General features: G+C 52.7%; 1 protein-coding gene across 2 annotated transcripts; it reads right to left on the minus strand.

The window, feature by feature from the left end:
* Positions 1-3763: 3763 nt before the first annotated feature.
* On the minus strand, positions 3764-26342 carry TIE1 (tyrosine kinase with immunoglobulin like and EGF like domains 1). Of its 2 annotated transcripts, XM_007979102.3 has the most exons (23): positions 25797-26164; positions 21793-22107; positions 21615-21725; positions 19956-20111; positions 19672-19803; positions 19373-19513; positions 19033-19161; positions 17750-17895; positions 17354-17498; positions 15027-15185; positions 14725-14862; positions 14255-14551; positions 13433-13723; positions 12891-13081; positions 9456-9666; positions 9192-9302; positions 8794-8984; positions 7490-7603; positions 7309-7379; positions 5562-5602; positions 5379-5475; positions 5156-5255; positions 3764-4221 (listed from the first exon to the last, which is right to left on the minus strand). In XM_007979102.3, the coding sequence occupies exons 1-23, from the start codon at positions 25852-25854 to the stop codon at positions 4150-4152; spliced, it is 3417 nt and encodes a 1138-aa protein (XP_007977293.1). In that variant the 5' UTR covers positions 25855-26164; the 3' UTR covers positions 3764-4149. The 2 variants fall into 2 exon arrangements, with proteins under 2 accessions (XP_007977293.1, XP_072863505.1); XM_073007404.1 differs by lacking the exons at positions 3764-4221; positions 7309-7379 and having other exon boundaries at positions 25797-26342.
* Between the last annotated feature and the right edge of the window lie 256 nt (positions 26343-26598).

Raw genomic sequence — 26598 nt, forward strand, 5'->3', positions numbered from 1 at the left:
TCCTGTGAGAATATGGCTGTTGAGTGAAGCAGTGAGAACTGAGGCTATAACAGGTGCGGGCAGGCGAGGCTGAGCATCTAGGACTGTGCTCTGGACCTGCAGTTTGCTGACTTGCGTGTATTGGGGTTCTGGGTCTTCAGTGCTACAGTGGGAATGGGGAGACCTTCTGTTGGGGGAGGGTATCTTTGGGGCCCACAACCTGGAACGTGGTGTGTGATTGATATATCTGGTGAATTTGGAAGTGTACTATACCCAAATCTGGCCCTTTCACTGTGCCAGAGAAGCAGCATAGTACTGTGGCTAAGAGAGGGAGCAAGAATATCCAGGTTTAAATATCAGCTCTTGGCCAGGTGCAGTGGCCCACGCCTGTAATCCCAGCACTTTGAGAGGCTTGAGGCAGGAGGATCACTTGAGCCCAGGAGTTTGAGACCAGCCTGGGTAACAAAGGGAGACACCCCTCTCTACAAAAAAATTAAAAAAAAAAAAATAGCTGAGCATGGTGGTGCATGCCTGTAGTCCCATCTACTTGGGAGGCTGAGATAAGAGGATTGCTTGAGCCCAGGAGGTTGAGGCTGCAGTGAGCTATGATTGAATCACTGCACTCCAGCCTGGGAGACTAAGCGAGATCCTGTCTTAAAACAAGAACAACAAAAACATCCACAAAAAATCGCTCTGCCCCTTACTAGCTATCAGATTTTAGCCAAGTTACTAGCCTCTCTGGTCCTGTTCTCTGTAAAATGAGAATAATAATGGTAGCTACTAATAGGGTTGTTGAAGACTGAATGAATTAATACATGCAAAATGCTTGGAATGGTGCCCAGCAATTAAGTACTATGTAACTATTAGCTGTTTTTATTCTTTTAGTGACTGGTATCACCACCCACCCATCATATAAACAGAAGCTTGGCAGCGATCCTAGACTCTTCTCCTTTCAGTCCCATATTCAACCCCTGTCCATTCTTTCTTCGTGTTATTTCTTCCAGTTTGCTACCACCACACCATTGTTTCACTCACACTACTATATATAGTGGTCTTTCACTGATCTCCTTGCCTTCACTTAAAAAATAAACCCAGCTTGGCCAGGTGCGGTGGCTCTTGCCTGTAATCCCAGCACTTTGGGAGGCCAAGGCGGGCAGATCACAAGGTCAGGAGATAGAGACCATCCTAGCTAACACAGCAAAATCCTGTCTCTACTAAAAAAAAAAAAAAAAAAAAAATTAGCCAGGCATGGTGGTGGGTGTCTGTAGTCCCAGCTACTTGGGAGACTGAGGCAGGAGAATGGTGTGAACCCGGGAGGTGGAGCTTGCAGTGAGCCAAGATCGCACCACTGCACTCCAGCCTGGGCGACAGAGCGAGACTCCATCTCAAAAAAACAAATGAATGAACAAACAAAAAACAACCCAGCTTTATTGGGATATATAATTCACACACTGTACAACTCACCCATTTAAAGTGTACAGATCAGTGGTTTTTAGTATATTCACAGATATGTGCTACCACAGTCAAGTTTAGATCATTTTTATCACCTCAAAAAGAAATCCTGTACCTTTTACACTCATCCTTTTATCTCCCCAACTTCCTTCTAGTCCTAAGCAACCACTAATCTACTTTCTACCTCTATAGATTTGCCTAGTATGGAAATTTCACATAAATGGAATACGACTACCATATGTTGTCTTTTGTGACTGGCTTCTTTCACTTAGCGTGGTATTTTCAATGTTCATTTACAATATAGCATGCATTAGTATTTCATTCACCGCCCCCCACTCTTTTTTTCTGAGACTGGATCTCACTCCATCGCCTAGGCTGGAGTACAGTGGCACGATCACAGCTCACTGCAGCCTTGACCTCCCAGGCTCAGGTGATCCACTCACCTGAGCTTCCTGAGTAGCTGGGACTACAGGCATGCACCATCACTCCTGGCAAATTTTTGTATTTTTTGTAGAGATAGGGTTTTGCCATGTTGCTCAGGCTGGTCTTGACCTCCTGGGCTTAAGCGATCTGCCTGCCTCAGCCTCCTAAAGTGCTGGGGTTACAGGTACAAGCCATCATGCCCAGCCTTCATTCCCTTTTAATGGCTGAATAATATTCCACTGTATGGATATACCATATACCATTTATCCATTCATCAGATGATGAACATTTGAGTTGTTTCTACTTTTTGGCTATTATGAATAATATTGTTATAAACATCCGTGTACATATTTTTGTGTGCACATACATTCTCATTTCTCTTGGGCATATGTGCCTAGGAGTGGAATTTCTGGGTCTTCTGAGAACTCTATGTGTAGAGTTTCCACATGTTTAAGGAACTGCCAGACTGGTTTCCAAAGAGGCTGCACAATTTTACATTCCCACCAACAGTGTATGATGGTTCCATTTTCTTCCTTGCCAACACTTGTTATGTTTTTCATTATAGCCATCTTAGTGTGTATGAAGTAGTATCTCACATTGGTTTTGACTTGCATTTCCTGATGACTCCTCATGTTGAACATCTTTTTCATGTGCTTATTGGCCATTTGTTTTTCTTTTTTGGAGAAAGGTCTATTCAGATCCTTTGTCCATTAAAAGATACTGGGTTATCTGCCACTTTACTATTGAGTTATAAGACTTCTTTATATTAATATATTCTAGATACAAGTCTCTTACAGGATATGTGACTTGCAAATGTTTTCTTCTATTCTGTGGTTTTCACTTTCCTGATAGTGTCCTTTGATGCACAAAAGTTTTCAATTTTGATGAATTCTAACTTATGTATTTTTGATTTTGTTACCTGTACCTTTGCTGTTACATCTAAAAATCCACTGCCAAATCTGAGGTAATTATGATTTACTTCTATGCTTTCTTTAAGGGCTTTATAATTTTGGTTCTAATATTTAGGTCTTTGACCCACTTTGAGTTAATTTTTGTATGTGGTGTTTGGGTAGGAGTCCAAATTCATTCTTTTGCATGTAGCTATCCAGTTGTCCCCACACCATTTGTTGAAGACTATTCTTTCCCCGTTAAATGGCCTTGGCACCTCTGTTGAAAATCAGTTGACCACAGACACATGGGTTTAGTTCTGCACTCTCAATTCTGTTCCATTGATCTCATATGTTTGTATCTTAAAAAAGATACAAAAATTAGCCAGGCATGGTGGCGGGCACCTGTAGTCCCAGCTACTAGGGAGGCTGAGGCAGGAGAATAGAGTGAACCCGGGAGGTGAAGCTTGCAGTGAGTCGAGATCGCGCCACTGCACTCCAGCCTGGGCCACAGAACGAGACTGTCTCAAAAAAAAAAAAAAAAAAGTTTGCCAAAAAAAAAATTTGTATACTTTAATGTTTGTTTCCTGTATAAGTCTGAAGATCCAGCGAGGTAGAGGCCATGTCTATATATTGTTTCTTTTTTCTTTTTCTTTTTTTTTTTTTTTTTGAGACAGAGTCTCGTTCTGTGGCCCAGGCTGGAGTGCAGTGGCGCTATCTCGGCTCAATGCAAGCTCCACCTCCTGGGTTCACACCATTCTCCTGCCTCAGCCTCCCGAGTAGCTGGGACTACAGGTGCCCGCCAACTCGCCCAACTAATTTTTTGCATTTTTAGTAGAGATGGGGTTTCACCATATTAGCCAGGATGGTCTCCATCTTCTGACCTCGTGATCTGCCCGCCTCGGCCTCCCAAAGTGCTGGGATTACAGGCATGAGCCACCGCGCCCGGCCAATTTCTGTCTCTTGGGTTTAACTACACCCCTCACCCCAAGATTGACCAGCAGTAAAAGGTAGACATTGAATGGAGCTTATTAGAACATTTATTTTTTTCTGAATGACAGGCCGGGAGTGGGAGTAGCTGAACAGGGCATGTTAGTGGTATGAGTGCTGGCTTAAGCAGAGGAGCTGGAGTGGGGGTTTGTGTTGGGGAAGGAGTGGGATGGGAAGCACACCTGTGGGGCAGCTGAACTAGAAGGAAGGATGCCCAGGATAGCTATGAGACACCTACAAATCATGAGGACCCAGTTCCCCTAAGCCCACCCCATCCCCAAATCCCTTTTTTTCTCCCTTAAGTTAAAAAAATTCATTGAGGCAGCTTAAGTCAGAGGCTGTAAGGGTCAGACTGGTCACAGGTTAGACAGCAGAGTTTGCTCCGGCCAGCAGAGCCAGGTTCTGGCTGGATGGCAGCTCAGGCCTCCTCAGCTGTGGCATCAATGCCCGCGTAAGTGAAGTTCTCAAACAGCGACATGTTCACATAGGCCTGGGGGCAGAGCAAGCTTTAGTGGGGGCCAGGAATAGGGATGAATCTGGCCGCAAGCTCTTTGACTTCCATGTGGTTGGGGCATTTGAACTGACACTGATTTGTTCTGGAGACTCAAGATGGCCCCATGGCCAAGAGTGGCCTTTACCAGCCCAGGGCAGTGAAGGCATCAGGCCACAGCTGGGGCCTCAGGTGAGAGGACCTCAATGCCACTGTTAGAGGAAGGTTTTTACATGCACTCTTTCAGTGAATTCTTGGCTTATGCATTCATTCATTAAGTAACTTATCTGTTCAAAAGCCATTTTAGATGACTCACCCATTTATATGGTTATTTGATCATTCCCTCATTCTTAAGATGGTTAATCATTAATTTACTTGAAGAACTCTTCATATTTACTAATTTTGATATATTTTTCATTATATTTATTTGATAATTCACTTATTCACATGGTTAGTAGATTCAGTTAATGAATTACATGTTTATATGATTATTGTATCATCTATCCACTAATTCCATTCATTCATTCATTCATACAGTTACTGTATCACTCATTTACCCATCCATCCATTTGGTTAGTGATCATTCATGCACTCTGCTCTGGCTCTGGCAGGTGGGGAGAGGTGTCCCAGATGAGAATGGGCTGATGGCCTCAGCAGAGGACAGGCAAGCAGTCTGGGACTTGGGACTCAAGGGAGGGATTTGCTGTTGGGGCTAAGCAGTGGCCTTGAAAGAGTTTTGGAAGGGCCTGGTGTCTAACCCAGTGAGGGCTGGAAAGGCAGGCTGCATCCTGGGGCCCAGCCTAGCTGTGGTGACAGCCCCCAGTGAGGGAGTTTGGGCAGGTAGTGTGGTTGGGACAGGGTCACGACACCTCTGAGAGGGCACTCTGGAGCACTCTGTGAGCCCAACCCGCCACCTCAGCCCCAGTCTCCTCACCTTCCTGGCTTCCAGCATGCGGCCTAGCTGCAGCGCAATCTGGGCAAAGGGGGGTCGCTCATAGGGACGGTCCCGCCAGCACTGACGCATCAGCTCGTACCTGCGAGGGGGCATTGCTGAGATGAGGAGTCAGGCCAGCTGGGGTGATGGGGTCACAGGGATCAAAGCTGAGGTCACTCATCACAGAGATAGGGTCATGGAGCTCAAGGATGGGGTGACTCACACTTCGTCATCACAGTTTCGAGGCTGCTCCATGCGGTAGCCCTGGGGCAGCTTTTCGTAGAGCTCGGCACAGGTCATCCCACAGTAGGGTGTACCTCCTGCAGGAGGGGACAAAGTGCTCTTGGTCCAGGGCTCCACGTGGGGTAAGGTGGGGCACTCTGGGCAACGGGGGTTAGGAACTCACCAAGGCTCACTATCTCCCAGAGAAGGACCCCAAAGGACCAGCTGAAATAAGAAGGATGCACTTAGTTACCTTCTAGGCCCTGGCCCCTAGCAGTTTAGTTTCTACCTACCCAAGATGTGCAGTACCTCCCAGCCCCCCTGTATGTGTCTACTCTGTAAGTATCTGGCCTTGGCCAGCTGTTGTCTCTGCTCCAGTGAAGCTCCTTCATACTGCCCCCATCCCTGGGCTCAACACCATTAGAGCTAATTTTTTTTTTTTCTTGAAACAGACCCTGTCACCCAGGCTGGAGTGCAGTGGCTTACTGCAGCCTCAACCTCCCAGGAACAGGTGGTCCTCCCGCCTCAGTCTCCCTTGTAGCTGGCATGTGCCACCATGCTCAGCTAATGTTTTGTTTGTTTATTTATTTATTTATTTATGAGACAGAGTCTTGCTCTGTCGCCCAGGCTGGAATGCAGTGGCGAGATCTCAGCTCACTGCAAGCTCTGCCTCCCGGGTTCACACCATTCTCCTGCCTCAGCCTCCCCAGTAGCTGGGACTACAGGCACCCACCACCACGCCTGGCTAATTTCTTTTTGTATTTTTAGTAGAGACGGGGTTTCACTGTGTTAACCAGGATGGTCTCAATCTCCTGACTTTGTGATCCGCCCACCTTGGCCTCCCAAAGTGCTGGGATTACAGATGTGAGCCACGACGCCCGGCCATGTTTTGTATTTTTAGTAAAGACAGGGTCTTGCCATCTTGCCCAGGCTAGTCTCAAACTCCGGGTTTCCAGTGATTTGCCTGCCTGGCCTCCCATAGTGCTGGGATTACACACGTGGGCCACCACAGCCAGCCGAGCTAACATTTTCATTGAGCACTTACTGTGGTCCAGGCACTGGTCATTTAACAGATATGTTAATTCATTTAACCCTCACACCAACCCTATGATACAGGTTCTATTATTCTTGCCATTTTACAGATGAAGACACTGAGGCACTGAGAGGTTAGCTAGATTGCCCAAGGCCATACAGCTAGTTAGTGGCAGAGCAAGTGTTCAAACCCAGGCAGTCTGGCTCCAAAGCTCCTGCTCTTGACTGCATCTCACTTTGTAACAGCCTCTGTGTAGTGTGCATCAGGCCTGAGACCAGGGGAGAGAGTTCAAGGAGGTGGAGGGAATCTAGGGAGTGTTGGGGCAGAAGCAGGAAGTAGGCATGTAGTGATGAGAGGGGTGATCAGTGTGGTAAGCAGTGAGCTGTGCAGGCAAGGCCAAAGGGCTTGGGGCAAGGGTTAGGTTCAGACCAAGATGGATATCCCTGGAGAAACAGTAGGAGGGTGCCAAGAGGGCTGTCTGCAGGGGAGGGGCACAGAGAGGGAGTCTTGGGGGTCATGCTCTGGTAAGATCCTCAGGTGGGCATGACATTGCCCTTCAGGGAGGAAGATGAGAGCAATTCCTGAGTGGCCTCTCCATCTACCTCAGGAAGCATCCACCAGCATTCCCAAACCTCTCCAAGGCATCCCCCTGTCGCTTACACAAACATAATCTGAAACTACCTTTACCCCAGTCCTATCCCTGAAACACCTTCTGAGACTCCTTCTAGCTAGCCCCACCTTGGCTGGGTACTTTATACCAAAGACACACCCGTGTCACACCTGGAACACAGCCCAGGTCATGCCTTAGACCACCCACGACATTTCTGAGATGTGTCTAGGTCAGGCCTGTGTGATTCTTGGGGCCAAGCCCTCCTGTGCCCTCCCATCCTACACTCACACATCACTCTTGGTGGTATAGACACTGTAGTTCAGGGACTCAATGGCCATCCAGCGCACGGGGAGACGCCCCTAGGAGAGAATGGGTTTAAGGGGCTGAGTGTGGAGGAAGGGCCTGTTTGAGGCCCCTGTGGGGCAGGGCCAGGCACAAGCCCTAAGGGTGAGGGTTGAATGAGACTCACCATCGTCTTCTTCACATAAACCTCCTCTCCTCGAGAAAGGCCGAAGTCTGCAATCTTGGAGGCCAGGTTCTCTCCAACCAGCACATTTCGGGCAGCCAGGTCCCTGTGGATGAACTGTAGGCAGGGTCAGAAGTCAGGAGAGACTGGGGATGAGGGAGCCCAGGCCAGTCAGGCCAGTAAGGAGTCAGTCTTTTTGGGTACCCTGGTTGCCTTCAGTACCCCATTCTCTTTCTCCTCCCCGCCTGGCTGAAATCTTATCAGCTGACTCATGTCTGAGAAAGATCAGTGTTGGTTCTTACCCGCTCCTTCCTGGGCCATGGCCAAGTTCAGGCTGGATCCCTTTTCCTGAGACAGTGGTGGCCATACTGCACCTTCTCCTCTTTCCATGCTTCTCCCCCTCCCTCTTCCCATCCCCTGGGTTCCAGTTTCTCTCCCTTAGAGAAACTTTCTTCTCCCCAGCTTCCCCAGAGACCTCTCTCCACCAGCCCCTCCCTCTGCACTGGCCCTATCCCCTGCCCCTCTGCTTTCAAACATACTCAAAACTTTACTATCTTTAAAATGCTGGCCAGGTGCCGTGGCTCATGCCTGTAATCCCAGCACTTTGGGAGGCTGAGGCGGGTGGATCACTTGAGGTCACGAGTTCAAGACCAGCCTGGCCAGCATGGTGAAACCCCGTCTCTACTAAAAATACGAAAATTAGCTGGCTGTGGTGGTGCATGCCTATAATCCCAGCTACTCAGGAGACTGAGGCAGGAGAATTGCTCGAACCTGGGAGGCAGAGGTTGTAGTGAGCCAAAATCGTGCCACTGCACTCCAGCCTGGGCAAAAAAATGAGACTCAGTCTCAAAAAAAAAAAGAAAAAAAAAAGAATAAAATGCCTTCCCTCAGTCTTACATTCCCCTGGACAGTCATCGCCCTGTCCTTTCATTCAGGCCTGAGCTGACTTGGGCTCGGATCTCTGCTCTTCCCTCTCTCTGGCAGATCGTACGAGGTCCATTGCCATTAGGCACCATCTGTGGGGTGACAGCTCACACGCAGATGCTGTTTCCAGCCTGGGCCTCTCTCCTGAGTTCCAGGCTAGCATCTAGACCTGCTCACTCAACACCTGCACCCTCCATACTGGAAGTCCCCACCTCCTCCAGACCTGCCCCTTGGCCCTGCCTCCTCGCTCTGCTTGCACCCACACACCCACTTGGGCCAGGAACCTCAATCCCCACATCCAATCAGGGCCGGCTGACTTCTTCCCCTGACATTGGCCCAGTGGCTTCCCCCTCTGGCCTCCACCCGCCCCCACTCACACACACCTGCTTCTCACTCAGGTACTGCATGCCATTGGCTGCATCACTGGCGAAACGCAGCAGCTGCCGGGAGCTGAGGGTAGAGGCTGTCCCATGCTCTCGAGCAAAAGCTGGGTCAGTCTCTAGGACCCGGCTTTTCCGCAGAAAATCTAGCAGGTTCCCATAGGGGGCATATTCAATAGCGATATACAAGTAACCTGAGAGGCAAAGAGACAGACCATGGTGATTTAGACACAGGGAACCTAGGGTGGGAGCAGGCACCCGATGGCAACAGACAGGGATGAGGGAGGATCAAGGGCGATGCACAGGTCGCCAGCAGCCCCTGGCAAGCTACTCATGTGGTGGAGGTGATGGCTGAGGATGGGGGTTTGGAAGAAGGGGTAGGTGATGAGCAGGGGGCTCACCTCGGTTCTTACAGGCCCCCAGGAGGTTGATGATGTTGGGGTGATGCCCCAATTTGCACAGAACTTCCAGTTCTCCCGCAAAGTCACGATGGTCATTTTCAGAGGCATACTCTGTAAAGAATCCAGTATTACTTTTGCCAGAAATAATTCTGGAGAAAGGGCTGGCAAGGGCTGGGGTCAATTGCTGGAGGAAGCCAGGTGGGGCCTGGGATTTGTGGGACAAAGGAGAGCATTGGGGCTGGGCCAGGGGTCGCCCCAGTGGACCTTTCAGCATCTTGATGGCTGCATTCATCTTCAGCCCATCTTTCTTGATCATGGCCCGGATGACCTGGCCGAAGTTCCCCTCCCCGATGAGGTCCTCAAAGGTGATGTCCTCCCACTCCAGCACTGGGTAGCTCAGGGGCTCAGGCTGCGGTTTTGGCCGCCGGGTCAGTGTCAAAGTCCCTGAGCTGAACTGCAGGATGGTCTCCTCGCCCTTCACAGGATGAGACAAGAGGGTAGACAGTCCACGCGAGAGTTAAAGGGGGCAGAAGGAGGCACAGACAGGCACACGAGGAGGTTTCAGTGTCAGACAAGTGGGCAGAGACCCAGACAGAGGGCACCCTGGTGGTCAGCCAGGGACGGACAGGCAGACAGAGGACATAACTGAGACAGAATCTTAGGTAGTAGAGCCGCAGGTAGGCTGCCAGGTGGGCAGATGTCCAAGGAAAGAAATGCAGAGGCTGCAGCGGGGGGATCGGGTGTGCAGAACTCCGGAAGGCAGAAGCAGGGCTTGTGGGTAAAGTTGCTAGAAGCCACAATGTGGGTCAATGGAAGGAGGATATTTCTAACATTTAAAACAGAAAAGGATTGGAATGAACTTCCTATGACTGTGCTAATCCCACAACCAGGTTTTTTTTTTTTTTTTGGTGGGGTCACGAGGGAAGCTCTGGAGAAGATTCCAGCCTTAGGGAGTAGGCCAGGGTATATTCCCTGAGCACCTACTACATGCTCAGCCCTGAGTTGCTGGGAGCCAGTGGAGGGGTTTTCTTCTCCACAGTAGCAGAGGCAGAGATTACCCTGTCCACACACTTGGCTTCACTCCATAGCTCTAAAACCAGGCCAGGAGCTGCAAATAGCAAAACCATAACAAAGAGGAATGTCCAATTCCCTAATTGAGTAGGAGGAGGCCATCTGGGCGGGGCTGATGGCAGGAAAAGGAAATAAGTGAACAGGACCAAAGAAGCTGCCAATATGAGAACTGGAAGAAGGGTTAAGATAGACCTTCTGATGGGGCTTCCTCAGTGCACTGAAGCCCAGCTTGATGGGCAAGGGCTGAGGACCTGGGGCACAGGGATTTGCATGAAGCACTGGTGCTGACGGCACATACCAAATGCACGTGATGTTCTTGGTGCATGCATGTATAGGTCCATATACACACGCAGGCCTGAAGGTGCACAGGCATAGGGACACGTGCATCTGGGACACATGCATTTACACATGGGGCACTCACAGGGGATGCACGTGTGCACTCATACATGGGGCGCACGCATTTGTGCACACACATTTCCTATCCATATGCAGGCACATGTACCAGGGATATATCCTTTTGTTTGTTTTGAGACAGGGTCTCGGTCTGTTGCCTAGGCGAAAGCGCAGTGGCATGATGTCAGCTCACTGCAGCCTCAAGATTTTGAGTGCAAGCAATCCTCCCACCTCAGCCTCCCGAGTAGGTGGGCCCACAGGTGCACACCTCCACGCTCATCTAATTTTCATATTTTCTTTTATTGTAGAGATGGGGTTTTGCCATGTTGCTCAGGCTAGGGGGATATATCTTGATATATACTATGACACCATGTCTGTTAAAGACTGCTTTCCCACCTCCTGCCATCAACATCTGTACCCACTACCCTCCCCCACCACAGCAGTGACGGCTTTCTGTGCACTGACCTCAGAGGAAGGGCCAACACAGCTTGGAACAAAGAAGCCAATTGAATCTCTGAATGGATATTTTTTTTTTTTTGGAAATGGAGTCTCACTCACTCTGTCACCCAGGCTAGAGAGCAGTGGCATGATCTTGGCTCACTGCAACTTCTGCCATCCGGGTTCAAGCGATTCTCCTGCCTCAGCCTCCCTAGTAGCTGGGATTATAGGCACCTGCCACTGTGCCTGGCTAATTTTTGTTGTTTTAGAAGAGATGGGGTTTCACCAATTGGGCAGGCTGGTCTTGAACTCCTGACCTCGTGATCCACCCGCCTCAGCTTCCCAAAGTGCTGGGATTACAGGCGTGAGCCACCGCGCCCGGTCTCTGAATGGATTTTTTAAAGGCATAGCAGGGACACTAGCTTTTCTATCACAAGGGTCAGCCCTTGAGAGAGAAGAGGGTTTTCTTTCTTTTTTTATTTTTTATTTGAAATGCCAAAGCTTAGCTCTCGATATTAACAGTCCAGGCCTGGAAGGCCAAGGACAGAGTTCGGATCCTAAGTGATGACTATGAGGAAGCCCTCAGAGGAGACAGGACCTGTGGATGGGTGGCTAGAAGGAAGAATGTGACAGGATGAAGGGATAGTGGGTCTGCTCCCACGCCCCACCTCTAAGCAGGGGCCTGAGGGATGGAAGGGTGTGGGCCACAGGAGGACAGAAAACTCAGGCAGGATTACAGGGAAGCCAGGAGGAGTGGAGGTTTGTGCTTCCTCTTTCAAGGAGCAATGGGTGAGGCTGCAGGCCAGCACAATTCTAGAGTGTTAGAAACAGTTGTCTAAGTGGGACAGTGGGTCTGAGGGCCACAGAATATGCCTCCCTCCATAAGGTATAAGGAAGCCCCTACAGTTCTTTAGTTCTTTCTCTTTTTCTTTTTTTATTTTTTTGAGACAGGGTCTTGCTCTATTGCCCAGTCTGGAGTGCAGTGGCAATATCTCAGCTCACTGCAACCTTCACCTCCTGGGTTCAAGAAATTCTCCTGCCTCAGCCTCCTGAGTAGCTGGGATTACAGGCGTGTGCCACCATGCCTGGCTAATTTTTGTATTTTTAGTAGAGACGGGTTTTCACCATGTTGGTCAGGCTGGTCTCGAACTCCTGACTTCAGGCGATCTGCCCGCCTCAGCCTCCCAAAATGCTGGGATTACAGGCGTGAGCTGCTGCGCCCGGCCCCTTTCTTAAGTCTCCGAAAGGAGGCCCTGGGATTTGCAAGAATGGAGGTTAGGATGAGGAGGTCACAGCGTGACTGGCCTACTGGCAGGTGACCACAGTAGAGCTAAGGACATCAGCCAAAGATGTGTGCAGACAGAGGCTGGCTCTCAAGTCCAGGAAGGCCTGCAAGGACAGAGGCCAGCATGAACCCCAAGTGTCCTTGCATTTGATCACCTTGCTATTTAGGCCTAGATAACCGCTAGGGAGAAGGAAAAGAGGGGAGAGGAAAATCTCCAATTGACGGAGCCCAAACCTGGAGTGTCCCTCATGAAATATGGTCATCAGGGAATTCTTTTGAATTGGGAATATTAAATATTTCGCCACTAATATAAATGGGCTCGTGAGCTGAGTTCAGTTTTAGAGAAATAAAGAAAATTACATTTTGTACTCTAACATTGTTGAGTGTAATCTTTTACCTGCCACACAAACACATGCACACACACACAAGGTGTACAAGGTCTTGTGTGTACTCAGGTAGAAACACATACACGGGCTGTGAGCATGCACCCGGGGGCGGGGCGGGTCACTGACCGAGCCTGACTGGTAGGTGAAGGTGCGTCTCCGATGCAGGCAGCTTCTGCGGATGCACACCAGGGTTAAAAGGGCTGCCAGGATGGTGAGGCAGGTGGCAGACACGGAGCCCACCACCGCCAGGATCAGCTGCTGATCCAGGCCCTCTTCTGCTGCCCGGCTCTCTTGGACTGGGCCCTCAGCCTGCAGCCCTGGACACAGTGAGAGGGGCAGATTGTGGGGACACCGGGGTCAGGGAACCCAGAGGCCACCATGGGGTTACACAGAGGGAGAGGTGACAGATCCCAGTGCCAGGACTGTCAGGAAATCACTTGGGCCACATGAAGGAAGGGATGAGGGGTGTCAGAGGGGTGACATGATTTTCCCAGCCCTAGGACAGTGGATCATGAGAAGGGAAGGCTGAGTCCCCCGGACTGGGGCTGAGTCTTTGTTGGGAGGGGCCTGGGATGCCCTAGTTCCACAGCAGGGGGTGATGTGGAGGGAGAGCATGCTGAGCTCTCCCCGCTCAGAGCCTGGGGGTCCTGTGGGCCTTCCCCTCTCACCGTTGCCCAGGGTGGACTCTTCTACTGTGTTGCTCCAGTCCCCGAGCCCCTGAATGCTGGCCCGCACGCGGAAGAGGTAGCGCGTGCTGGCGTTGAGGCCACGGACGATGGTGCTTGTCTCCTCAGGCCTGTCCACGTCTATCCACAGTGGGTCTCCTGCACCCCCAGCCACCTGCACCTCCACAACGTACTTGGATATCGGCCCAGGCAGAGCCTCCGGGTGCTGCCATGTCAGCTGGATCTCGGAGTCTGAGAGAGCCTGGGCGTGGAGGTGTCGGGGGGCTGGAGGCCCTGAGGAGATGGGGGCGGGAAGGCAAGGTTCAGACGGGACTGGGCTATGTAGCTGTGGCGCTGGACACATCTGCTCTAGCTGTGCCCCCTGCTCTGTGGGTCCACGCACAGGAGCCACCCTGCCAACTTCCTCCTCCCCACCAGCCTGAATTCCTCTCCATTCCCCCAGGCCACGTTCACCCCCAAGCTTCTGCCTCTCCTTGTACTACTTGTATCCCAAGTCCTCTCCACATCCTCCCATGCCCCCTGCTCCCCAAGTCTCTTGCCCTCCCATGACCCTGGTTCTCGCCATGAACCCTGACCTCCCCATGCTCTCCCCACATGCTCCTGGTGATCTGTGTCCTCCTGGTATCCTGGATCTTCCCCAAGTCCCATGTCCCCGCTGGGGTCACGTCTGCCTAATACCCTAGGCATGTCCCATGTCCTCTCCATGTCCATTAATCTATAGCCGCCTGTGTCTCCTAGGTCTCATGTGTCCCTGCGTCCCACGTCCTCCCCCAACCCCCAGCTATCCCTGCGCCCTGGGCATACCACTGGGGGGCAGAAGCACGTGTGCAGGGGGCGAGGCTGGGCCCAGGAGGGTGCAGTGGTAGAGCTGCACATCCAGCTGGTAGTGAGTGCCAGGTGTAAGTCCCGTCAGGAGGGCAGTGCGGGCCTGGGGGGATGAGACGTTCTCCCGCCGCTCCTGTCCCCGTGTCCCGTCCCACAGGCGCAGCAGGAAACCGTCGCCCACCAGTGGCCCGGGCACCAAGGGCAAGGACCAGCTCACTCGCAGCCGGTCAGGGCCTTCCACATGCCAGCCCTCCAGCCACGGCTGCAACAAAGGCTCTGGGGCCAGAGGTCAGGGGTCAGAACTGTCCAGTAGGTACTTGGGGCTGGACAGGACAGTGATCCCCAGTGAACAAGGAAGAACAACCTCCAATGGGAAAGGCAGGGATCCCTGGGGTGGACAGGACAGTAACTGCTGGGGGGACAAGAAGGGATGACTCTTGGCCTCTCACCAGGACAGTCTGTGGTCATGAGGGTGGGAGGCCCCCAGGCCCCCTCTCCTCCTTCCCCTGGCCGGCTCAGCTGCACACGAACACTGTATCCTGTCTTTGGCCTTAGGTTCATTAATGTCACGTTCTCACTGGGGTCCACTGGGGGTGGGGTGTACAGCACACATCATTCAGCCCCCACCTCTTCTAGAAGCTGCCATGCTCCCTTCAGCCCCCTCGAACCATTTGCCCTCCCTCTCCTGCTCACCGTATCCCTTCACTATTACCCAACACCCCTGTCCTGCCCCAGCTCTCTCCCTACTCACCCACAATGGTCGACCAGTCCATGGTACTGTCCTGGGGCCGGTAGTGCAGGCGGACGGAGGAGATGGGTCCATCACCAGAGAATAAGACCAGTGGGGAGACCACAAGCTGGCGGCTCTGCTTGGTCAGGAGCCGAGGTGCAGCCAGGGGCACAGGGGGCACTGCCAGGAGACTCGGGGTAAGGCATGGGCACACAGCCTATCCAGTCCACTTCTGTGTCTTATTTCAAGCTGGGGACCCTCTGGGCTTGAGGGACACCAAGTTCAACAGATGACCATAGTGGCCAGGGCCCAGGAAGGACAGAGTTCGGGCCCCTGGGTAGCTTGGGGCACAAGGATTAAGCAATAAAAGCATGAGGGTGTCCCAAAAGATAGTAGATGAGGAAGTGACATGGCCAGACATGGTTTGGGGGTGCACTCTTCCCATGCAGTGTGGGGGTAGACAGAAGGGGCTGAAACCCAGGGCAGGGAGACAACCTGGGCATCATCCTGCTCTCTGCCCCTGCCCTCATTCACCACTTTCTTAATTTAAAAAAATGGCACTGGCACCGAAGCACCTGCTCCCCACCACATGCTTCATAGTATGACCTCTAATTCTCACAGCCACCTTTCCGTCAGGGTTCATTAGCCTGCATTATGAAAACACTGAAACTCAGAGACACTGAATAACTTGCCTAAGGACACACAACTAGGAGGAGATACAGCCATGTGTTGAACTAGGTCTGTCTGCACAGGCCGCCTGGATCTATCCATTCTACTCCAAAACAGCCTTCGTGTCCCTGTCCCACTTCCTCACCCCATGATCGCTGTTCCTATTCTGGCCTCAACTTTTTCTCTCCAGATTATTGCATTAGTGCTTTTAACAGGTTCCCTTGACTCTTACAAATGTTTATGAGATTGGCTTTTTGAGAGGAAAGGAAGGAAGGAAAGAGGGAGGGAGCAAGGGAGGAAAAGGATGCAGCGCTGTAAGCTGAGGGAGTGTCAGGTAGCAATAAGCATGTCACGAGGCGGTGCTGATTTGGGGGGAGATGAAGGTCCATTTTGGGTGCGGAGAAGCCCTTGGTGCCTTTGTCTCATGCAGGGATTTAGATGTCCAGGAAGTGGCTGGATATAAAATGGGCCTTTGAATCATACAGCAGCCACTTTCCACACTAACTTCAAAACCAGACTTCCAGAGAAGATGCCCCACTTCATGGAGGCCCCACCAAATGATCTGGAGTCAGAAGAGGGGTCCCGGCTGCAGATCATATGTGAGAGCTGCTAGAGAACAATCAAAATCTAGGGACTAGGTGACATTTTAAATAATAAGAACAATAATTATCAACATTATATATTGTTTATATATATATATAAACATAATAATTATATATTGAGCAAGCACCCTGTATTGGGCACTGTGCTAAATGCTTAAATGCATCATCTAATTTAATCTTCCTAACAACCCCATCAAGTGCTAACTATCCCCATTTCACAGAGAGAGAAACAAAGTAAGAGAGGTTAAGTACTTTGCTTAAGGTGATGGGGCAAGGAAGTTGTGGAGAGAGGGTTCAAGCCCAGGTTGTCTGGCTCCTAAGCCTGGGCAGAGTGAGAAGAGAAAGGCGGAAGGTGGGGCATGATGGCAGAGAGGGAGGCACAGTCACAGGATGGGGAGATGGCGAGGACCTGGGAGGCAGAGTGTGGCAATGAGAAAGCAGAAGGTGAGAGAGGGGGCTTACATGGGGTAACAGGAGGCAGGAGGAGAAGGACAGCAGGGTCACGGGGTGCGAACGGTTAAGGCTTAGGATGCTGGAGAAGCTGGAGAAGGTGAAGGGACTGGGGGTGGGGGGTGCTCTGGTCTGAGTAATCTTGGGCACTGGGAGGTCCCTCCTTATTTACCTGGCAGATTCCTAGGCATGCACCACTTCTAGGAAGCCACACTGGTCACCCTCTGAGCTCCACAGCCCCATGTGCTCCCCCTGGGCTAGCACTGAGTGTCTGTGGGGTGACTGAGACATGGGAGGCAGCATCCCTGAGCAGAGTTAAAGGTACACTTGTGTGTGTGTGGTGGTTGGTGGGGGACAGCATGGCTGGGCAGGAGGAAGGGCGGGGCTGGAGAGTGTCCCCAGTTTCTGGGGCACAGGATGTCCTTTCCAGATGGGTCTAAGCTGTACTCCAGTCTTGACACTGCCCAGTCCGGACCTCTGGTTGACCACAACCCCTCTTTTTGCCTGGCACTAGGCTATGACCTTAGATGTCCTTGTCCTTCCTGTTAGGACCTCCAGCCTGAGCAGCATCAGCTAGAGCCTACTGTGGTCACCGTCCATCCCCTGTGGACCTAGGACATCACTGACCTTTCACATTGACCTTGAAGCGCCGGCTGTCTTGGCCACCAGATGTGGACACACGGCACTCCCAGAACCCACTGTCCGCAAGAACCAAGCGTGGCACCTCGAACTCAGCTGTGGTCTTATCTGGTTCCACAATGGCCTTGGTGGACTAAAAGAGATGGGGGAGGGGGACAGGTCACAGGGAATGAGCACCCCTGTGGCAGGCACACAGGTGTCCATCTGGACTGATGGCAGGACAGAGGCCCAGTGGCAGCCCCTCACCAATCAGCCTGACCTTATCTGAGCAATGGTCAGGCCAATGGGTGGGCCCTATAGAAAGTTCTGAGGGACTAGGGGTCTAGGGATCAGCTGTGAAGCAGGCGGCTTGTGGGACTGGTGGGTTGGGTGACTGGGGCTGACCAGGAGCACAGTGCCATCTGGCTTGCGTAGCTCTATGCTGCCCCGCACTGGGAAGGGGTTCCCTGCAGCTGCACAGTTGATCCGGGGCATCGTCTCTAAGTTGAACTCCAGTTCTGAGGCCATGTTGAGGATTTGGGGGATCCGGTCTGGGGAGAGAGGACACTCATCCTGGAGCTTCCACAGGGGCAGACACGTGACCACCAAAGCGCCCCTCATCCATGTTCTGTTTCTCAGTGGAAGCACTGCCATCTACCCAGTCCCTCCAGCAAAGGCCCGCATGACTTCTCCAGCGTCCCAGCCCCACATCCCATCAGCTGCAAAGTCTACTTCCTAACTACCTCCCCACTTCCTGATACCCTCTAATACCCGCCAGCAGGCCCCTCACCATCCTCCCGGCCAGCACACTAGCTCAGGCCTCATCATTTCTGGTCCCCAGGTACAGACTCCTCCAGGGTCTCCTACTCCCGCTCCCCAGCCAACAGCTACGGGTCCTTTCTCCAACACAGATCTGACCCCTTTGTTCCTCTTTAACAATTCCCTCTTGCCCCATCATATGAAGTGCACTCTTTGGCCTTCATTCAAAGGCCCCACGATTTGACCTCTTTTGACCATTTCCCCAATCCCCCACTCCACTGTCCTGGAACCCAAGCCTGAGTCCCCAATCCCTGGGTCCCTCACTCCACTGTCCCGGCACCCAAGCCTGAGTCTCCAATCCCTGGGTCCCCTACTCCACTGTCCCGGCACCCAAGCCTGAGTCCCCCATCCCTGGGTCCCCTACTCCACTGTCCCGGCACCCAAGCCTGAGTCCCCCATCCCTGGGTCCCCTACTCCACTGTCCCGACACCCAAGCCTGAGTCCCCAATCCCTGCGTCCCCTACTCCACTGTCCTGGCACCCAAACCTGAGTCCCCAATCCCTGGGTCTTTGCTCTTGTTCTTTCCTCAGCTATCTCTCTCTTGTCTTTCATATCCAATCTCAGATCACACCTGCTTCCAGACCCTTCCCTGACCTGCTCAGTCTGCCCAGGGGCATCCTCTGGGCTCCCACATTCTCTGGGTTGCTGCCCTTTCCAGTATGGCTGGTTGGCAGTGAGCTCCCTGCTGGACTGACTCCCTACCAGACTGACTCCCTGCCAGAGCTCCCTGCCCACTAGACTCTAAGCTCCCTGAGGGCAGGACTTGGACCCTTGCAGGGAAAGGAGGGACCAGTCTCTTCCACCAGGGAGAAGTGTTTGGTAAAGGCCGACTTATCTTGGGGGAGTCTCAAAGGTAATAGTGCTTATACCTGACTTCTCACAGTGCACTCCATGCCACCCAGAGGGGCAGACACAGCCACTGAACCGGTCACAAGTGCCACCATTCTGACATTGGCACTGGAGTCGGCAATCAGCCCCAAAATGACCAGGGGTACAGGCTGGGAATAGAGGAGGTATGATTAGAGGGGCATGGGACAGGGGGCAATTAGGGCACAGATGGGGCACAGGTTATACAACAGGCTGAGGGTAGAAGGACTGGTCAAGTGAGCAGGGGGGCTTGCTGTGTAAGTCAGAGGCAGAGTGAAGGGTCCAGGTCAAGCTTGTGGCCAGCTGTCTTGGTCAGGGACCATGAGGGTGGGTTAAGCATACCTTCCTGGCACTGGCTTCCTCTCCAGCCAGATCCACAAGAGCAGCCATAGGGGTCTGGGAGGCAGAAGGTGAGGCCCCGGCAGCCTGATATGCCTGGGCACTGCTCCTGGCAGCTCTGCCCGAAACGGCCCTCTCTACAGGCTAGAAAAAGTGTGTGTGGGGTGTATGGGCCTTTATGGGTCCCTGGGCCCAGGACCTGCCTGTTGCCCTCACCCCCCAAGCTCCACCCACATGGTTCTAGGGTCTCCTCCCAGTAAGGGATCCTCTCCTGCCTGGGTCCTAGCTCCCCTCCTCCTTACCCTGTTCACAGCGGGTGCCAGTGAAGCCAGGGGGGCATACACATTCACCGTCATGGTCATGGCAGACACCTCCATGTAGGCAGCCTGGGCACTCTTTGGTACAGCCTGGCCCCCAGCGCCCAGCCCCACAACCTGGAGGAAGGTGTCTTCAGCAGCGGCCCCTCACCCACCTGACCACTGCTGCTGAGGACTGGAGATCCAGGGGCTTCAGGGGACCCACAGGAAGTACCCACAGGGCTCTCAGCCTCCCACCCTACCCACAACCTCTGCCCTCTGCCTCTGACCCCGCACGATGAGCCGAAAGAAGGCACTGCCCAGGGGGCTGGCTTCCAAGTAAGTGGCACTGTAGATGCCGCTTGATGGTGGCTGCACATTTGGGAGCTGCAGCAGGAACCGCCCATCCTGGGCTTCATGCCAGTCCAGAGTGTAGAAGTAGGATCCTGGGGGAGCATGAATGGGTCAGGGGCCTCAGCACTCCATGAGGGTTGTGTTACCTCTCTTACCTCTCTCTGTCCGCCTCTGCTCAGATCACACCAGTGGGGGCCCCATGCACAATGATGAGACCTGGGGCCAGCACCACGAGAGCCGACGCCCATGCCACAAAGCTCAGAAGCGCCCTCTTCTTCATGCTCCGTCAACCACCCAGTAAATCACCAAGTCCTGCTCAGTCCACCTCCTCCTCATCCCCTAACCCAGTTCACTTTTCCCCACACCCCCTGCCACTGCCCTGGTCCTAGCCTCCAGGGCCTCGCAAGCAGGCTCTTCTGCCTCCAGTGTCACCCTTTCTTGTCCCTCCTCCACCCAGCAGCCAGTGTGATTTTTTACAACAGACTCCTCTTTAACTCCTCCGCTGAAACACTCTTGGTTCTACAGTGACCTCAGGACAAAAATTCAGCTCCTTAGACATCATTTTCACCAATTTGGCCATGGCCAAGCCATCCAGCCCCATTCCTCTTCACACACTTCTTGACTCCTAACATTTCTGAATTCCTGAATGGATTGTTTATCTTCCAGAAACACCCTTGTGTTTCAGATCCCCCTGCTCTTCTCAGTCCCTCCTCCTGGAATGCCCTTCCTTCCCTTTCTGCCTTCTTTGTCTCCCCATTTTTCCTCTGAGCACAATTCAAGTGCCACTTACTCTGGGGTCTCTCCTGTGAACCTCTCCCTTTTAGAAGAGTGACCCAGTCCCTGCCCCACCCGTTTCTTGCCTCTTTGCTCAGGGCTGAACAGAGAGCCTAGAGACCCAGGTCTGCCTGTGCCTCTTCACACCTCCTGTCAATTCAGGGAGTCCAGAGCTCAGGAGGCAGCCCCCATGGCCAAAGGAAAGGGTCTTCCTCCCTCAGGAGCCCAGGGATTCAAGAGTCAGCCAAGGGGTTGTGAACCTGAGGACTGAGGCAGGAATCTTGGGGCTACATAGGAAAACAGCTTCCTGCTATGGGGTGGCCAAAGGGTCAGGCCTGGGACTGAGATCCCAGGGATCTACCCAGGCCTCAGCATCAGGCTGTCTTGGGTATCAAGGATCTGGGCTGGACGGATCTTTGGGAGAGGCTAGCCTCTGCCCTGCCTGTGTTGGGCATGATGTTACCAGTTCTCTTCTTCCTCAGGGGGACTGCTGCTGTCCACCAGGTGGACTATGTGACAGCACCTGCTAACTCCCAGGGGAGAGTCAAAGATGAGGGTTTAACATCATGCTCATTTGGGGCTAAAAGGGAAGGGGCAGCTGACCACAGGCTCCTGGCCCTCTGTGTACAGTAGGAGGGCAGCTCAGAACTACAGATAAGATAGGTGCAGGTGCATCCCATGGGACCTGGTCCACCACAGAGGAGGGGCCCTGGAGGTCGGGTGTGTTAGGGACCAAAGCTGAGGGTTCCATGGGCGATTAAAGTGTTGGGGCCTCAGAACGATGGGTCTACCTACCCCACCAGTTCAAATGCCCCTCTCACCGTTGCTCTTCCAGATCACATCTGTCTGCTTCTCCTTGTGCACACGTGCAGAAAGTACAGCAGTGTCGCCTTTGTTCACAGTGTGTGTGACCTTGTCTGGAAGCAGGTGGGCTGTGGGATGGAAGGTAGGTCAGCGGCCCGGTTTCTCCCTTGCCATCCCCTTGCCTGCCAGACTCACCTCCAGGGCTATTGTGCACGTAGATGACGCGCGTGCGCCGTGTCCCGGCGCCGCCCACGCAGGAGAAGACACCCACGAGGTCCGAGGGCTTTGAGAAGCCGCGAAGCGTGACCTGGTGCGAACCGTTGCGCGCCAGGCGCAGGGGCTGCCCGGGCGGGGTGCGCACGATGCGGTCGTCCTTCTCCAGCAGCAGGGGCGGGCCCCAGGCGTCGGAGCCCCTCCCCGCCCCGGCCTCCCCAGACACGCAGGTCAGGAAGAAGCGCTGGGGGTCCGTGAGCCGCAGGTTGGCCAGCAGCGTCAGGTCCACCGCCGCGCCTGGGGCCAGGACACCAGTGACCCTATTGTAGTCCCAGCCAACCCTAGTGCCCTAGAACCCCCAGCCCCAGTCCTCTAGTCTTACTGAACCACCATCCACTTAGAAGAGGGTCTCCAACCTTCACCCCTCTTCCTTCTCCTGCCCGGTTCTTCGGACTCCACAGGCACCTCAGTTTATCAGGCATGCCTATCCCCCTCTGCTTTCCCCTTCCATGTGCACTGTCCTCTTCCCTCAAGTCTCTTCATTTTAAAAGAACGAAAAACCACGAATCCTCTGGCCGCGCCCCCTCCCTTCTCCTGCCAGATGGCTTCCCTTTCGCCCCAGCTTTCGGAAAGAATGATCTGTGCTCCCTGTTTCCTCACTTTATTTTCTATCAGTCCTGTTTCCCCACTCGTCTCTAAAACAGCCCTGCAAAGGTCGCTGTGAGCCACTTCTCCCTGCCCCCACCACGAGAGTGCAGGCCAAGGAGAGCCAGCCAGAACAGACGTGTCCCATGGGTCCCCCTCTCTGTCACTATGGAGATCTAGAAATGTCTGCTGGGCTGGGATTTGAGATGGGAGAGGCTGAGTCTTGCAGCCAGAAGGTTATGGCGCAGAAATGGAGCTAGGGCTGGGTGCGGTGGCTCACGCCTGGAATCCCAGCACTCAAGGAGGCAGAGGCGGGAGGATCCATTGAGCACAGGAGTTTGAGATCAGCCTGGGCAACATAGCAAGACCCCATTCTCCAGAAAAAGAAAAACAAAAAGAAATGTAGCTAAGCTTGGGGCAGGGCCCAGAGCCAGGGAGGGCAGCCCCAGGGCAGGCCTGGAGCCCAGCAGACTCAGACACGAGGTGGGTCTTGGTCTTTGCCTTCCAAAGAGCTCACGCCCTACTTGGAGGAACAGGCATGGACATAGCTGCCAAATGTAGGGTGCTGTGCTTTTGAGCACAGAGAAGGGGCCCCTGATCCAGCCTGGGGGAGCGCGGGGAGATGAAGAGATGTTTCCTGGGAGGTAAAATTGGAGCAGGACACATTGGTGTGAGGACAATGGGGAGGGAGAGAAGTCAGGGGCAGGAGAGGGCATCGTAGACAGAGGGAACAGCCTGGGCAAAGGCCTGCAGTGGCAATATTATGGCAGGTGAAGACTCCAGGTTTGTGTGACTGGAGTACAATATGTGAGGCTGAGGCAGGAGAGACCAGGTGGAGTCAGAGTCCAGGTTGGATGGTGGAGAGCCTGCGAGCCTGCCTCAGCTCCAGGACCCAGCACCCCTCCACCAGCCCTTCCTTCTCTGTCTCTGCTAGCCGACTGTCAAGCAGTTAATTAGTTTAAATACCACCTAGCTTATCAGTGTTTGAAAGGCTACCATGAGCAAATGAAGCTGGCATTTACTGACCGCCCAGCACACACCAAACCCCCATTTTCCACTGGATCCTCACAACCAGTGAAGTGGATATTCTTTCATTTATAGAGGAGGATCATGGTAATTATTCTACTGTCTTCTTTGAGCAAGCTCGCCCACTCCCCTGGTTTTAACCATCACCTCTGAGTCAATAACTCGGGAACCGTCTTTCAGCTTGGACCTGCATTTCCATCAGCTTTTCCCAAACCTGCTCCTCTCCAGTGCTCCCTGACTCACTGGTCAGCACCTGCCACCTGAGACACAAACTATGGAGTCATCTCTACTCCCATTGTCATGAGAATGAATGTTTATTGGCTGCCACTTATGCACCAGGCACTTTACTGATGTTGTCTCGTTTTACCATCCCAGCTATCCTGGGAGGTGGATGTTATTATCCCTGTTTTATAGCCAGGAAAGGGAGGCTCAGAGAAGTTAAGTAACTTGCCCAAGGTCATACAATTAGTAAGCGGCAGGGCCAGGTTGTCTGATTCTAAAGTCCACACCTCTGAGCACTGTGCTGGCTGCCCCATCAGTCACAGAAGTCTGCACATTGTTTCCTGAACGCTGCTTCTTCATCCCACACCCCCAGCCTGCCTTTGTTCAGCCCTCCTTACTCACCTGGACCATCCCAACAGCCACAGCCCCTCCTTCTGCAACTCATCCTCCACAGTGATCTAACACCAAATCTGACCTTGTGACTTTCTTGCCTATGACCTCCCACGGCTCCCCGTTGCCCTTAGGATAATGTCCATGCTCCTGAGTCCCCCATGCTGCTCCCACACTGTCCCTCCTGTTGTGTTCCTAACAGGCGCCTTCTCTCCTATGCACCTCCATGCCTATGAGACTTGTATTTTTTATGTTCTGGCTGCCTGGAATGAAGACCACCCCTCTTAGTGAAATCTTCCCTGACTCCCTTTTTGTCTCCTACCCGAGGCAGTGTAAGCTGACTCCTCCTCAGTGCTCCTCTAGAACTCCTGTGTCTGTCCCTGTTTAGCCCTCTCCCCCTGTCCTGTGTTCTGCACTAGACCACGAACCACTCAAAGGCAGCCTCTGTGTGCTAATCCTCTGACCAGCAGACTGAAGGAATCAGCTGCCACTTATTCAGAAATCCTTAGCAAGCGCAGGGCACTATGCCAACTGTCTGCATCATTTTCTCATTTAAACCCCATAACAACCATAGGACGCTGGCATCATTTAATCTCATTGTACAGACTTGGGGGTTGCCAGCCTCTCAACTAATGGCCCAGCACTTAACACAACTCCTGGAATATTGTTGGTGTGCAATAAATGTTTGTCCAGTGAATAATTGAATGAATCCAACACAATGATCCTAGGAACACCCCCTGAAAATGGCCCCCCACAGATCCTCAGATCCAACACAGTCAGCAGCTACTCCTCACTCCTCCCCTGATCCCAGGTTGCAGTGATTTCTGGCACTTGCCTGGGTTTTCCTGGCCTTGATCTCACTTTCTAGTGGATCAAAATGATGGCAGTGATGATAGGGTTTGTTTTCCAAAGTTTTTTATTGTGGTGAAATACATATAACATACATTTTACTATCTTTGTTTTTTTGGATGAGTCTCGCTCTGTCGCCCAGGCTGGAGTGCAGTGGTGCCATCTCGGCTCACTGCAACCTCTGCCTCCCAGATTCAAGCGGTTCTCCTCCCTCAGCCTCCTGAGTAGCTGGGATTACAGGTGCCTGCCACCATGCCCAGTTAATTTTTGTATTTTTAGTAAAGATGGGGTTTCACCATGTTTGCCAGGCTGGTCTCAATCTCCTGACCCTGTGATCCGCCCGTTCGGCCTCCCAAAGTGCTAGGATTACAGGCATGAGCTACCACTCCTGGCAAATTGTGCCATCTTAACCATCTGTAAGCAGCATATAACCCAATGTGATTAAATACATTCCTAATATTGTCCCACCATCACCACCAGCCATCCTTTTTTTTTTTTTGAAAAAGAAAAAAAGTTTAAACAAAATGGAGATGGGGTTTCACTATGTTGACCAGTCTGGTCTTGAACTCCTGGCCTCAAGTGATCCTCCCGTCTCGGCCACCTGAAGTGCTGGGATTACAGGTATGAGCCACCGCACCCGGCCCCATCTTTATAACTCTTTTAATCTTGTAAAACCGAGTAAAAATCTTGTAAAAAACTCTGTACCCTTTAGACAAAACTCCCCATTTCTTCCTCCCTGCCGCCCATGGCAACCACCATCCTACTTTCTGTCTCTACAATAAAATAGGGTTTCTCGGGTGGAAATCAGGGCCTCGGGGCCTAGAAATGGGGTGAGGGACTCAGGGGAGACTTACCCACATAAGAAGCCAAGAAGAGGATGGAGAGCAAGAAAGGAGGCACCCGCCAGACCATACTCCAGAGGCCGACCCAGGCCAGCCAGGAGGAGCTGGGCCTGGGGTCAGATGCTGTGGGCCTGACTGCTCGTCCTGTGCTGGTCAGTGTGGGTTGGTGCTGGGGAGGAAGAGGAAATGAGATGGCTTGGGTGGGAGGGGTGGCAGGGGAGGGGGTGGAGGACTTATTCTGCCTTTGAGCCTCTAGGCCCCCAGTCTGGCCCCCACAAGGCTGGGGATGGGTGTGGCCTGGAAGGAGTCACTTGAAGTGGGGGGAAGGTTATGGTAAGGGCAGACCTGGGGACAGTTGGACTGATTTTTCCCAACCCCTGCCTCCCTCCAATCCTCAGTCTTGCTGGCACAAAGGAGGCAGGAGGCAGGAAAGGGAGGAAGCCAGTGGCTTCCGCCTATTGAGGAAGGGGGTGGGGTAGGGGACAGTGTTCTGGGGTCTCCCCTCCCCCCAGCGCAAACACACAATACGGCCCACATGAGTCCTCATGTATGTGCCCCAGGACACAGGTGGTTACCTGGGTTTCCTAGAGAGCAGTTCATACAGGAAACACAAAGGACCTTTGTGGGCCTGAGAACACGTACACTCAAAGGAACACAGGGCTCAGGCAACACAGAGCCTTGGAGTCTAACTTGTGTACCTCTCCCATTTTACAAATGGGAAAATGGAGGCTCGCTGTGCTCGAGGGCATCCTGAGGCTGTGGCAGGGCTGGGACTTGAACTTCTGACTTAGTCCTTGCTTTCTTGGTGCCAATC

Source organism: Chlorocebus sabaeus, chromosome 20 (assembly GCF_047675955.1).
Source record: "Chlorocebus sabaeus isolate Y175 chromosome 20, mChlSab1.0.hap1, whole genome shotgun sequence".
In the NCBI taxonomy this organism is placed as follows: Eukaryota; Metazoa; Chordata; class Mammalia; order Primates; family Cercopithecidae; genus Chlorocebus; species Chlorocebus sabaeus.